Genomic DNA, 15644 nt, shown 5'->3' on the forward strand with positions numbered 1-15644 from the left:
ATTCTTTCAATAAGCTTAGATGGATACAAGTTTTTCTTTAAGATGATTGTCAATGCCTTGACGTCCTCATTAAACACTTTCCAGGTGTTGCAAATAATCACCTCTAACCCTCAGCCTGTCAAGGTGAATGGAAAAGACCTCCTAATGACCGAAAATATCTGAGCAGCATCGTCAGGCAAAACGGTGGTGCAGGCATAGATATCCAGAGCCGGATAAAGAAAGGCAGAAACACCTTCAGGATGCTGTACAATGTGTGGCGGTCAACACAAAACAGTACACATACCAAGCTCAAGATCTATCAGGGCTGTGTGCTGTCTACCCTTTTGTATGGGTCAGAATGTTGTCGAATCGGTTAGAAAGTGATCTGGGAAAGCTGTCAACCTTCCACATCAAAAGTCTGCGAAAAATACTTCGCATCTTCTGGCCTCAGACCATTTCCATGCAACGACGCTGGAGGTGGATTGGTCTTGTCATTCGAAAGGAGAAGGAATCCATCACAAAACAGCACTGTGCTGGACACCCGAAGGCAGGCGCAGGCGTGGCAGGCCCAAGAATACATGGCGACTTACAGTAGAGACAGAATTGAGGGCTTAAACCAAAGCTGGAACACCATCCAACAGCTGACCAAAGACAGACAGCAGTGCAAGAGCTTTGTTGCTGCCCTACGTGCCAGTGGGCATAATAGGCAGTGAGAGAGTGAGTGAGGTGTTGCAAATCTTGAGAGTTCTATCTGAACCACACCAATCTTATATGTTAATGAGATAAAACTGAAAAAATTTGTAAATAAGCCAGTGAACGTTTTCTTACGAAATACCTTAATAATTATCGCTGGCAATAATGGCCAGCAGACTGATAGTCGGGGAACCCGTTAGTCGGCGATCAGGGGTGGTGGAGGGAAATATTTTCTTGAGCTCTCGACACTTGAATGACGGGAAATACAAGGACGAATTTTAGCGATTGTTCCTGCTTTTACATAGCAAACCCCGCCCTAAAATCGTATTGGTTTAACTTTGTACCGGTTATCAAATAAACATAATGTATTCCGAATAATTCCCAAGGTTTCTTATAACCTGACATAACTTGGCAGAGAACGCAATTTGCACAAATATTTGCCACATTTCTCAGTAAAGCATGTAAACATCGATACCGAATAATTCGCAATTTTAAGCCATTTAAAATCGTTTTACTAATTTTATTTGTTTTAGCTGTCTAGTATTTTTGTTTTAGAATGGTGAATTCTAACGATTAAGATGTCTGGCCACTTAACGTGCTTGTGAAAATTAATACCGTTTCCACTGAGACATGCAAAGTTTTTAGTACTATGATCTTTTTCTGCTGTTATATATAATTTGTCGTGCGTTTGAGTTTGGTAAGCCCTTCGCACCAAGCTCTCGAATATATACAACTTAAAACAAAACTGTTCCGTGGTAAGACACAAACCTTTATAAATTGGGTATAACTAAAGTCTTGAGACTGGGTGGCCTTGTGATAACGTTTGCTTGTTGGATTTCGAGACAAAAAAGGAAAACAATCGGTCCATAAGTTAAGGCTGTCTCTGTAAAAAGGTCCATCGCATTTTGGTTCGGAAAAAGGTTTTCCTTCACCTTAAACCCAGTCAACTATTTAAGATTATGAGTAAATTCAACGACTTAAGTTTTTACGTTGAAATATTTTTTAAGCCTAATTATTACGAATAATTCCCAAGGTTTCTTTTAACCTGACCAAGCTTGGCAGAGAACGCAATTTGGACAAATATTTGCCACATTTCTCAGTAAAGCTTGTAAAGATCGATACCGAATAATTCGCATTTTTAAGCCATTTAAAATTGTTTTAAGAATTTTATTTGTGTTAGCTGTCTAATATTTTTGATTTAGAATCAGTGAATTCTAACGATTAAGATGTTGGCCACTTGACGTGCTTGTGAAAATTAATACCGTTTCCACTGAGACATGCAAAGTTTCTAGTACTATGATCTTTTTCTGCTGTTATATATAATTTGTCGTGCGTTTGAGTTTGGGAGAAATTTCTGACTCATTACATCAATGTCGCTCATGCATCAGTAACAAATGCTCTGAGAAGACCATTTTGCGCGTAGTATTTTCGCCAAAGCATTCGTCTTTGTCATCGACGTGGAAGAGTTTTCGTATATCCCCAGGCAAAAAGCATATAACAGTGCTCACCATTTCAATGCAGCCAATCACCAGAGTCGAATTGTCATCAATAACCAATAAAATAAGACCACATGTTTACCATCCTTTACACCCTCAATTTGGTTTTCAAATCACCGCCCTGTAGACTTTGGTCACTTAAGATAGGACGCTACAAGCATTCAACATTGTTACAATTATTCAGAGAATATCCGAGGTAAGTTAAATCTCAGAAGTCTCTCAAATACTGCAGAGACTGCCGTTAATGGTAAGACAAGCGCTCACTATTAATCGGGATTTTCAAATCGGAGAACAAGAGCTTAAAGCTTTCAAGTATCTCATTTCACAGCAATGAGGTACCGATAGTCTCCGTCAACTTGCGAGTGCGCGTGTGTGGTCAAAACAGTCACGTCTCACATGTAATTGCAGCCTACATGTACTATAAAAGCTGCTAATTGGACTTCCAGAAAAAAAGGGACTGTAAACCGTCCATAAAGTTTATACCTTCGCCAGATCTGTGACTGACAAAATGAAATACTTGAATTTGGAACACCTTACAAGTGTACGTCTATGAGTATATCTATTAACGTACAGGTACACACAAACGTCCAAACGTTTACTCTCCGAAATCGCTTCAAACGGGCTTAACGAGCTGGCTAACAACTGAAGAAATAATTTAACCGAGCAACAGCGTAAATCATTATTTTTGTAGTAGATTTTGGGTTTATGCCGTGGACTGATGCCGAGACGTTGCTTTTATGAAGAGAAGACCGTTCGCAGTTTTTTGTTCATGGATGTAAGCCCTTCGCACCAAGGTCTCGAATATATACCACTTAAAACAAAACTGTTCCGTTCCGACACAAACCTTTATAAATTGGGTATAACTATAGTGTTCAGACTAGGTGACCTTGTGATAACGTCTACTTGTTGGAATTCGAGAGAAAAAAAGGAATACAAACGGTCCGTAAGAAAAAAGTTTTCCTTCACTCTAAAACCAGTCAACTATTTAAGATTATAATAAATTTCAGCGACATAAGTTTTAACTATTTTTTTGAGCCTAATTATTACGAATAATTCCCAAGGTTTCTTATAACCTGACCAAGCTTGGCAGAGAACGCAATTTGCACAAATATTTGCCACATTTCTCAGTAAAGCATGTAAAGATCGATACCGAATAATTCGCAATTTTAAGCTTTTTAAAATCGTTTTACGAATTTTATTTGTGTTAGCTGCCTAATATTTTTGATTTAGAATCAATGAATTCTAACGATTAAGATGTTGGCCACTTGACGTGCTTGTGAAAATTAATACCGTTTCCGCTGAGACAGGCAAAGTTTCTAGTACTATGATCTTTTTCTGCTGTTATATATAATTTGTCGTGCGTTTGAGTTTGGGCGAAATTTCTGACTCATTACGTCAATGTCGCTCATGTATCAGTAACAAATGATCTGAGAAGACCATTTTGCGCGCAGTATTTTTGCGAAAGCATTCGCTTTTGTTAACGACGTGGAAGAGTTTTCGTATATCCCCAGGCAAAAAGCATATAATAGTGCTCACCATTTCAATGCAGCCAATCACCAGAGTCGAATTGTCATCAATAACCAATAAAATAAGACCACATGTTTATCGTCTCTCACACCCTCAATTTGGTTTTCAAATCACCGCCCTGTAGACTTTAATCACTTAAGATAGGACGCTATACCCGCATTCAACATTGATACAATTATTCAAAGATATAGCCGAGGTAAGTTAATAATAATAATAATAATAAAGACTTTATTTAAAATGAGGGTAACACTAAATAGCAAAGCTAACAAACCTGTGGCCCTCCCTAAAAATTACACTAGAATATTATAAAAACACTATATACATTGAAAATTGAATACGAATATGCATAATAGTAAACGATATATGAAGCTAAAAAGTTAAAACTATACAATAAAATGATGTAAAAGCTGCTGCTCCGAAAACACCCGATCTCTGAGAGATTCTTTAAAGGGCTTCGGCTGTTAGATCTCAGAAGTCTCTCAATAACTGCACAGACTGCCGTTAATGGTAAGACAAGCGCTCACTGTTAATCGGGATTTTCAAATCGGAGAACAAGAGCTTAAAGCTTTAAAGTATCTCATTTCACAGCAATGAGGTACCGTTAGTCTCCGTCAACTTGAGAGTGCGATAGATAATAGATCTTAAACAGGATTGAATTGCAAAGAACATACAATAAGTTACTAACTTTCTTCGTAGAATAGAAGTAAAATCAATTCATGTCTGTTTTACCGATATAAACGAATAAAAATATTACTAGTAATATATAAACGGCCATTTCAGACCTTGGCATTCTTGTGAAAGCAATTGTCGTTGTTTTAACAACAAGTTCACCTCCTTAAAAGGAGGTAAAAGTGTTTTCCCATATCCCCTGGCTAAAAAAGTAGAATTCGCATACATTTTCAATACAACCAATAATCAAACCCGAAACTCCGTCAATAAACAATAGACAGGTCGAACTTCCAGAATATATCAAACGCTGAATTGCTTTGAATCAGCGTCGTAGTTTTTGTTCGGAAAGTATTTGCGATGGCCGTATCTTTTCTAAAATTGTGGTTACAAATTTGACATTTTAAAATTACACTTGCAAGAAATATACAACGGAACTTGTCGCAGAGCGTTTAATTAAATTAAAATGTTATCAAGCTAATGGTCTACCAAGCTGTCTAGAACGCTGTAAAAATATAGTTTCGATTTTCATTTAATACGTTATTAAGTTACTAGGAAATGCGTTTTTCTGCACAGAAATTGTTCATAATACCATAATTAATTCTTATCACAAAATGATAAATTAGCACATTCGAGTGACAGTTTAGCTATTAATAAATATTCAATCATGATCAGAAGTAACAATTTCAAAGCAAACACTTCTCAAGGTCAGTCAAATACGTGCGAATCGAGACACAAGAATCATCTCAGTCTGTATTCAACCAACATCCAAGGAAGGTATTAAGTACAAGGTGCAGGTCGGAATTTCTCATGCATGAATTTTGTAAGAGCCGTTAAAGTCAATTTTTTTTTAACAGATTTAAAAACGACATGACTAACTTTAGTACACAAGAGCAGGAGTTTCTCGAGCTTTTCATAAAGGAAGTTTAAAGTGTTTTAATTCTTTACCGATGAAAATTTCTCGACTGACAAAATTAGTTCAGCTGGTCAAAAATTCTCGATCGTTAAAAGCATTTATCAAGCAACGAAAGCATTTGGTGGCATACTTTGATTACGAATGATCTTGGATCTAATCCTATTTGTTGGAGCTGGGACAGCGCCTGCTGTGGCTGTGAAGTCCGACCCGCGAGCGGCAGTCCCTTTCGCAGTGACTGCACTGAAAGGGTTTAGCTACAGATGGAGCCTCATTCTTTGCTCTTCTGAAGCTAGACGTTGCTTCTTCTCTCCTCTGCGTAGGCTACGGGTCCGTTTTTGTCTCCAACGGGGGCGATCTTGGGCGAGGTCTTCCCATCCATTGACGTGAAAGCATCGAAGCATTTGACTGATTGCATTTATCACCTTTTTGACATTGTATTACAGTGGCTACGCTTTTGCGAAAAAAAAGTTCTGCGAAAATATTATTGACAGATATTATATCCTGGGCTTTCAAAAGTTGATTTTTAGAAAAGAAAAACGTAGGGAAACTGTCATTTAGATATTTATAATTCCCTTCAAGATATCTCGGACCGATGCACCTAACGCATAAATTCATCCAAGTATTTTAAAGGGGCTTTGTCACGGATTTTATCAGATTTTTAAAAAAAAAAAAAAAAAAAAATTATATTTGTGTCACAGGTAATGGTCTATTTTTGTTAAAAAATGCTATATTAGAGCACTGAACTGTTAACAAGCTCTTCGGCTGCGGATGGCTGGGATTGAAATGGATTGCAACTTGAAAAATCAAGGCTTAACTTTTCAAGCTGTTTTCGAGCGTCTTCAAAAAAATCGATGTTTATAGCCGTAGTTTGGTTTCTATCCGCCTATTAAGGTTATCTTTCCCTTTAGATGTTCAAAGTCAATGTATTTTATGGGTTAAGTTGCCTACCGCTAATTTAAAAACGGTCTAGACCAAAAATATGCAAAATGTTTGAAGTTTCGATCGTTCAGCAGTAAAAACTTGTCAGCAGACAAGACGTCATCCGTTTCTTCGCGATTATTCTCAGTGAAAGAAATCCCTTTAATTTAACAAGTTTTGGCCGTAATTTGTAGTGCAGAATGTACTTTTGTGATGGTTTGGTGGGCTGTCGTCTGCTAAACTCCCGGGGGGGGGGAGGGTACTCCCTATAATGGCCTATACGGGGAGGCTCCGCCCGAAAGGGGTACCTTTTTCAGTCTTCAGGTATATAAAAGGGTAGGGATTTCACAAGTTGAAAGGATGGAAATCTGTCATTTAGGTTTTTTCAAAGGGCCTTTATTAAAATATTTCGAACAGATGCAATTTATGGCTGTGTTATTTCAATTAATTAAGCGCTACATGAAAATAACAAGAAAACGTCATGTTCTAAGTCCATACCATGTCTTTCAGGTATATGAAAGGGGTACCTTTTTTTCAGTAAGAGGTATACGAAAGGGGTACAATTCAAAATGGTATATAAAAGGGTAAGGGGTAAGAGCTCGGGGCGGAGCCTCCCCGTACAAAACTTTTTGGCTCCCCCTCCCCCGGCTAAACCCCTAAACCGCTAAAAGCACTATAGTGTAAACTTTTAATCAGCAATTAATTAATAAATATCAATTACTTAATTATTCCTGTGAAGCAGGTAGGGGGTGGGAAGCACCAGGTCGTGTGCCCTTGGTAATACGGGACGTTTACCTACGTTACTTTTCATATGAAGAACACAAAGGTATATATTTGTTTTAGAAAGCACTTTGCTGTCCTTGTGGTACTATTCTTTCTGAAACAAAATACTTTGCCCTAAACGCATGCGTAGAGTATTACTCTCACGAACATCGCGTGCTGCTTCCTGTGGGAGGATTCCTGTAGACTCCGTGGCGCCAAGTTAAAACCGAAAATTAATTAAATGAAACTTTTGGATGTCAATGAAGTTTATGTGAAATAATTCTTGATATGGCAAAGCTGTTTCCTTAAAAACGGTGACCTTGCATCTCATAATCTGAAAAACCATTTCTTGGATAAATCGATAATATCTGTGTTTTAATTGATGCGGTTTAGGGGTCGCCCTGTATGCTGAAAACAAATCTATCACGTTACATACATTTTAGACAAAAAACAAAAGTATCGTGTTACATTTGTTTGAACAGAAGGGGAAATGTATCACGTTTTCTGTTTCAATGTCTTACTGAAATCCAAACCAACGAAAATTAAAATAAGAGGGACTTGTTTGGAATTTTGTATCAAAGCCTAACGTCGTGTGCTTTTCAATGCGGTAGGATACTAATAAAATCCGTGGCTTCGTAAAAACCACAAATTAATCCAATTAGACTTTCCTGCGTCCCAGCGGTCAAAGAGGAAAACAAAAGTATCATGTTACATGCGTTTGCACGAAAAGTAAAAATATCACGTTGGCTGCTTCAAAAGTATTTTTAAAATTCAATAAGCAAACGTTAGAATACAAACGGCGGATCAAATGATCGAAAATTAGCTTCCTTGACTTAACACCTGCACTCTAACGTCAACTGATCGGCTGTGTGTGTGATGTTTCAATAAGGAAAATCCTTCTCCTGTATATAGGTTGTCACATGATTTTGTGATTTACTTCATCAAAATCGAAATGTATCACGATCGGTCTTTCAACATCTTTCAAGTAAACATAAAACAACTTTTCAAACTGAAAAGTGAACCCATTGGACTTATTCTCAAGCGAAATTATTACAGCAGTGTCAACTGATTGGCCATATTGCATTTTGCACTACTCTTTAAGGACAGTTCAGACGATCCTATTTCATGGTGCTTCTTGACCCTTGCTTCTTGTGTAGCTCTTTTGTCGTCAGAGGGCATAAAATGAGGCTCTGAAGTCACCAATGTCAAAGATAACTTCAAAAACAATCTAAACAGTTTGCGGACCTTTACTAGTGGCGTTCTGGAGAGAGGAGGTTTGTTGATTGAAAGTCCTACAACATATTACTTCGCCAAAAACGATCCTGTTGAAACGATCACGAGAGGGAATATCTTAACAAACCAATTTTACACTGCGATCGCGATATTTTCGGCACCAAAACGTGGGCGGTCTGAACCCCCAAAAATTTCGTTTGGGGGGCTACAGCCCCCCTGCCCCCCTGCTCCGCCGCCTATGCCCTTCTCCTCCCATAAGCTTTAATCAGCATTAACGGTGTTTTTCAACAGAACTAATGCTGTTTTATTTTCAGTGACTGAACAAGAGTAAAATGGCGGCTAACACTGCGATATCTGTGCTTTTCCTGTTGATGGCAATTCTGTGCATGCAAGGTAAACTAACTGTCATTGATACTCATTAGGTTAGTTATACGACTATATACACAGCTGTTCATTATAAAAAATTGAAAGCAAAAATGATCAGGAATTCTATATAAGGTTAAAGGAGAAAATTGAGCAGCTTGGCGATGTATGTGTGACGTCAAAGAGCTCAACTTGAAGTTTGGCAGGAAATTTAATCTTTTTTTTAATTACTTGTCACTCCTTGTTAATTTTGTATTGGCATATTTTTCGAAATGCCTCTTTGTACAGCATCATTTTGCACAAAATAAAGTGCAAGATATAGTTGAGCTCATTGACGACACGCATACATCGCCACGCTGCTAAGTTACTCCAAGATGGCGGCAGCCGGTTCTCATTTTTTGGACTGCTTCAGACAAGGATTTCATAGTGTTTGAATACTCTTTGGAAGCTGAAATTTTGGTTAATAAAATATCTTTGTATTACCTTTTCGTTGGTGTGAAGAAAAGGGTTAGTTGCGGAGTTATTAAATACTGGGCTTTTCTGGAGTTCGTTGGAATGACGGGGGTTTGAATTAAGACAAAGGGAAATTCGATGTAGTGCTTATTTAAAGTACCTCGTGACTTTTATTAAAAATTTATGATTGGTTTAATGTTGAAATTCTTGCTATTTCAGCATGGCACAAGAGTAAAATTCAACAAATCGTTCCTATGTAATATTTTTCTCGTTTATTTATAGATTTACTACCTTGAAGGTTATTTAGCATTTGAAAAGATTCCCTGTAATTATATCGGTCGTCAATTACAAGTTCGTCTTTTACGTTGGTTAAAACAAAACTCGTCTTTTCAAAACGTAGCCTGCGTAGCTGGCGGTATTGTTGGGTTTTTAAGTGCTCACTTAAAACCCAACAATACCGCCAGCTACGCAGGCTATTCAAAACGAAACAACGCTGAAAACGCCCGGGAGGGCACTCCCATATATGAGCTATATAGGTATGTGCTGCTGTGAAGGGTATGGTTTTCAATCAGTTTAGTCTGGGATAGGATATAGAAATCAGAGAGTTTTAAAAATTTGGTCTAGAATAGGGTATCATTTGCCGGGAAACGGATCAGTGGTATGAAGAATTAATTTTAGAATAGTAATAGAAACTCGGAAGAGAAAGAGGCTTTCCTAAACGTAAATAAAATCATCGCGGCAACGTTGTTGACAGATGGTTTTCCATTACAAAAACGCTAATAGTGATACAGTTCTAAAAAAAACGAGACTAAAGTTTTTATGAGTCAAATGAGTCAATGAGTCAATGAGTCAAATCTTAAATTAGAGTTATAAATTTGAAAATAGTGCTACCCTTACCAACAAATTAAAGCTAACCGCAAGCAAACCAGAATCAGCTTGACTCATGACTCATGACTCATAGACTCACTTGACTCATAAAACAGGGGACCTCAAAAACGTCTGGGATAGGGTAGGTATTTTCGGTGTCTAGTCTAGTATAGGGTTGCAAAACCAGCTGAACATGGTCTGGTATAGGGTAAGGGTTTCTGAGTCCCAGCGGCACACCCCCACCCAAAAATATACAGGGTGCCCTACCCTACCCCCTCCCCCCAACGATAAAAACTCAGGCTTTCTGTCATGCAAACAAGGCTTCTAACGGCCATCTCTCTCTGTAGCGAGTGCCGGGGATCTCTGTGATATAGCAGTGCCATTTTCAGCACGTGGCAGCTTTCTCACCCGAACATGTGTGTACAATGGCTGTTACGGATGTTACTCTGAGCATGTCAGTGCCGAGTTGGACCAAAACTGCAAGGATCATTATAAAGGCATTAACAACTTCTGGCAAAGCTATAAGTGCTGTGGTTACACAGCTAACCAGTGCCCCACTTCGGTGAGTTACGGAGCTTTTAGGGCCGATTACATGGCTCTAACCTTAACCGATTACATGGCTCTAACCTTAACCGATTACATGGCTCTAACCTTAAGTGACGAATTTCAGCCCGGGCTGAATTTCGCCACTTAAGGTTAGAACTTTAAAATTCGCGTTTGCTTTTGTTTCGCATTACTTGGCTTAGTGATCATTTGTTTGATAAAACCCGCGCCACTTTCTCAGCCAACGCTTTATAAACGACTGAAAATACAAATAAAATGATCCTAAATTGTCGAATATTTATCGTTTTATCATACATTCTTTTTTTTCTGAGGCCTACTCTGGGACCCCAAATCGCCTAAAGTCGCTCAAAGTCGCCTTAAGTCGCCCAAAGTCGCTCTAAGTCGCTTTAAATAGTATAGATATTTTCTGTAACAATGCTTTATGGTGAACCATGATGATTCCCATGTACATGTATACCACAACTGTACTTAAGTCGGTCACCTAAAATTGCGTAAAAGGTCACCTAAAATTGCCTAAAGTCGTCCAAAATCGCCCGTAATTTTGGACAAAATAAGCTAAAATCGCCTAAAGTCGCCTTAAGTCGCCCAAAGTTACGGCGACTTTGGGTCCCAGAGTAGGCCTTTTCTGTTAGCTTTGTTCTACGAGCGAAAATTAACATTTTCACGATTAAAATCGCTTCTAACTCTTGTAAAGAGCAGTGAAAAGGTCGCACAATCTAGTTGCAAGAATGCCAAATGAGAGCGACCTGTTAGTTCTTAAAGTTTGCCTCTTGTAAATCGCTTATGAAATAATGCATCGTCGAATTATTACAACACTAGAGGATCGTAGAGGAAAAACGTTCTAATTATTAAAGAAATTTTGTCAAAAATTGCAAAACCTTATCTTGATGTCAGTCTAGTACAGATGGAATTGAAGTTGTCCCAAGTTTTCTCGCCTGTATTTTTCCTGGAAAGCTAGGCTGAAAGAGGAAAAATGTGGAACCGCTGATACTGTTTCTTACTAGATAACTATAAAACATGTTTTAATCCTGTTGAAAAAAATCAGAGCTCGCAACTGTACCGTTCCAACTGCTAATTTTACCACTAGAGGAAAAAAAAGTTATGTCAAACAATGGACTTTGCCAGTGATAGTTGTTTTTACATGACCATAATTCTAACTCCCATTTCCTCCGGACCAGGTATGTTCTTTGTTTAAAATTTACACAAGCATATGAATATATATGATTAAATTCAAAAGGAAAATTATCTCATCACATGGTCTAAAATGGGACAACAAACAAACCACGCTTTCAGAATAGGTCCATTGTTAAAAAATAAAACTTAAGGTAAAAGCTGTTAAAATTGATGCTAAACGTTTTCGATCTGTTCGATCATCATCAGAGTGAAAAAATCTGTATACGCTCAACGTTCTTATAGCCGTTCAGATAACACCAGTTATGTAATACCTGTTCCCATGGGGAACAAGGTGAGGTCCAGTGATTGCACTTGTTTGTTAAGTTCAGGACGGTAGCGTGCAATGTAGAATGTCTAGAATGCTTCTTTTATTCTTCTTTTTAACCATGAGTGGGCGAAATGAGTGATCGAACAGATCGAAAACGTTTAGCATCAATTTTAACAGCTTTTACCTTAATACTTTCGTGGCTGGTCTGACACGCATGTTTCGTCTCCGCCAAGAGACTCATCAAAGACCTTTCGGTGAAGCTAACTCGTCGAACATTGCGTTCGAAGTCCCGCTAGCGTCGAAATGATGGTGCAATCTGGCCTTACATCGCGTAAGCATTCCCAATTGCGTAACGTGTAAATTGTTAATGAATACTTTCGTGGCTGGTCTTTACCTTGGCTGGCTTTTACCTTAAGTTTTATTTTTTATTTTTTTTATCGGCGATATGTATATAGGTCTATTGTTATTATGTAAAATCGTGAAAACCTTCTGTCTCCTGTTGATGTGCCATTGACGGTTGTTGAGTCTTTGCTGAATGTTTTCTCTTGTTTTTTTTAACAGTCTGGCGGTCCTTGGCGCCGTGGCATTCCATCCAAACGCTTTGCACGACGTCAACAGCAACACGATGCTTAAGATCAGCGATGCTGTGTTCGATTAGCACATGACGTCATCTGTATACTCAAAACACATCAGGATGATTTTAATTGGGTTTAAACACAAGCATGAGCACGAGCACAAGTATAAGCCAACAAGGCCGATAAGAATAACGATCACACTCACTCTTCGTACGCTTTCCTCGTTAGGAGCATTAGCATTAGCAGAAAAAGAACGAACAACTTTGTTTTCTTGTTTTTGTGCTTTTTCAAAAAATTGCTATATTTGGAGAGGAAGCTGCATCAGCTCTAGCTGGTTTTCATGTGGGTCCTCTATCCAGAACAAATTGGAATTTGGCATGTTGGTTTTTCAGGAGGGAGGAAAACCGGAGAACCCGGAGAAAAACCCTCGGAGCAAGGCGAGAACCAACAACAAACTCAACCCACATATGACGCCGGGTCCGGTAATTGAACCCAGGCCCCTAGTTCCCCTCTAATTTCTTGTGAGATGTGCATGAAAAGAATGTAGGCCATTTCCGAGTCACCTTTAACCTCTGTTTCAAAACGAGTCTACGTGCGAAGCCATTCATCATCATCATCATCACTTTGTTTACCCTCGGATTTGAAGAGTAGCTTATACAGCTAATATCTCCGAGCATTTCACAGTAAGCACAATACAACGGGCAAAGACCAGACTACAACACCGGGAACTCCATGCCCTACAACTCATATGAAAATGAGTTTCACCTACAGGTCCATTTTCATGCAAATCAAAATCATTTTTATTTGAATGGTTTAGCACGTAGACTCGTTTTGAAACAGAGGCAAATGGTAACTCGGAAATGGCCTATTAGTCTGTTCGTTTTTCTTATCCAGTCATGATTACACTTGTGCCTGTCCTTGTAGCTATCAGTTTAGAATAAGGTCATTTTCCATAGATAAGGTTTATGTTTTATCACTTGATTATTTCCTAGTTTTGTCTGTGCTTTGTTGATACGCTATATTAGTACAACAATTTTCAAGCACAACTTTGTAAACACTAATAGACACACTTGAACAATAAGCAGAAAATAAAACCCTGATTGTGTTGCAAGTGTTTGTTTGATTCCTTGTTTGTTTACTTTTTGAGGGGAAAAATGCAAGAAAATAAACTGTGGAAAATATTAAAAATTATTTTCTGAAAACACTTGTCTTATGATGACGCCTAATCTCTAAGTATATCACAAACATTACTTACAATACTTACAATACGAACGTTAACGTATCGTTACTTTCAATATCAACGTTTCTTACAAAACTAACATTACTGACACTACTAACATGTCTTTCGGATACTGGGGTTTGGGCGGTATTAACTGGACATTTTGAAGTTTTTCAGTCAAATTGTGTCAATATATATGTTATTTGCGATACTAGTTATGCAACGCTTTCGAGTGGTATACCATGAAATATCCCACGAGTCACTTGTATTTTCTAGGTATACACACGAGCCTTTAGGCGAATGTGTATACGAAGAAAATACAAGTGACGAGTGGGATATTCCATGGTATACCACAAAAAACTATTTTATACCATGTCATAGAAAATAGGCTAACTAAATTTCGCCGGGATAAAGAAAACGCAGTGCATTATTGGAAGGTTGAGTTGAATACCGTTGAATATACAACGGCTCTTCTGTACTCTGATTGGCTGTATTTTGTATGGCATGGTATAAAAGCAGTTAACCAATCCGTCATCGGTACCGCATTCTTCAGGAGCAATATTGATGTTCCATTTTGTTTGTCTTTTCACTATACAGCACTTTTGGAAGATGCAAGTTTTTGTGAAGACTGTAAACGATCTTGTTTCCTTTAGCCTTTTTCAAGAAATAGGTTGAGGAAAGGTTCAGGTGCGACTGGATCATTGGGTTCATTTGGTAGATTCGAATGCGTATAGAGATCTTTAAGGGCAGATTTAAGTCCATAATATTTTAGCGGATATACCGTATTTACTCGAATAAGCGCCGCCCCCGAATAAGCGCCGCCCTCGAATAAGCGCCGCATTTCGGACAAAAAAGTTAATAAGCGCCGCCCCCGAATAAGCGCCGCAGTCCGGATGCGGCGCTTATTCAAGGAAATCCGTTTTTACTAAAAACAGCACTACAAAGCAACTCTAAAACAAAACTTGGATATTTCTTTCCATCAAAAGCGATGTTTTGCAGTTCAAAGTGATTGTTTTACCGCTCGCCCATTAGTTTTTCTGTCCAACATTCTTACAATACGTAGTTCTGTAAATGTTGTGAAGGCCGTGAACTTTGCTAGGACAGCTAGCACCACTTCTTTCTTCAGCAAGAGGCGAATAGTGACAATCAAAAAACGTTATTTCAATTAATGTAAAGGATTAGATTCTTGGTGGCGTCGAAATTTTTAATAAGCGCCGCCCTCAAATAAGCGCCGCCCTCGAATAAGCGCCGCACCTGAGGCGCCAAAAATTAAATAAGCGCCGCGGCGCTTATTCGAGTAAATACGGTATTTGTATTTTGTAGTTGTCAGTAGAGTCTTTGTAGGAAAGGTAGCTGCAGGAGTCTTTCATTAAATCTTTTATCTTGAGGACACCATGAAGGAAGAGTTTTTTTATGATCAAAAATTGGCTTGTTACCAATCCTGATAAGAGAATTGTGGCACAGAGGTTGCTCAAGAAAATGTTGTCTGTTTTTATGATATCTTCAAAACTGACTTTGACCATATTTCTAGCAATATTCTCTTATGAATTTATTTTTCTGGTATTATGTTAGAACAGTCTGCTTTGTCATAGTCTCCCTCGCAGCCGTTTTTAGTGTCGTCACGCAACGCTCCTCCCGGGAGGAGCGTTGCGTGACGACACTAAAAACGGCTGCGAGGGAGACTAGCTTTGTCCAGGTTACCTTTAAAGATAAGTTCCCTCCAGACTCGGCAAATTCAAATTCAAAGAATTCTTTGCATTTTCCACGGTTTTAAGAGTCAAGGTACTTTCGAATTTAAGTCAACTTCATTGATTTATTAAATAGTATTAAGTCATCGAATAAGAAGCGATTTTTTAAGACATTTGACTATAAAAAGTTGCGATAAAATGTTTTTTAAAAACATATTTAAGAAAAACGTAGTTAAAAAAACTTGGTAAAAACCGACGAGGTTTCTACGTTAAGCTAACGTCAT

General features: G+C 38.3%; 1 protein-coding gene across 3 annotated transcripts; it reads left to right on the plus strand.

Moving 5' to 3' along the window:
- Window positions 1–2263: 2263 nt before the first annotated feature.
- Window positions 2264–13564, plus strand: LOC144666167 (uncharacterized). Of its 3 annotated transcripts, none has more exons than XM_078527533.1 (4): window positions 2264–2364; window positions 8505–8583; window positions 10221–10435; window positions 12440–13564. In XM_078527533.1, exons 2-4 carry the CDS (start codon window positions 8523–8525, stop codon window positions 12509–12511), a joined length of 348 nt encoding a protein of 115 aa, XP_078383659.1. In that variant the 5' UTR covers window positions 2264–2364; window positions 8505–8522; the 3' UTR covers window positions 12512–13564. The 3 variants fall into 3 exon arrangements, with proteins under 3 accessions (XP_078383659.1, XP_078383661.1, XP_078383660.1); XM_078527535.1 differs by lacking the exon at window positions 2264–2364 and adding an exon at window positions 3876–3891; XM_078527534.1 differs by lacking the exon at window positions 2264–2364 and having other exon boundaries at window positions 8246–8583.
- Window positions 13565–15644: the final 2080 nt, after the last annotated feature.

Source organism: Oculina patagonica, chromosome 9 (assembly GCF_052425735.1).
Source record: "Oculina patagonica isolate OP01 chromosome 9, crgOcupat, whole genome shotgun sequence".
Taxonomy (NCBI): Eukaryota; Metazoa; Cnidaria; class Anthozoa; order Scleractinia; family Oculinidae; genus Oculina; species Oculina patagonica.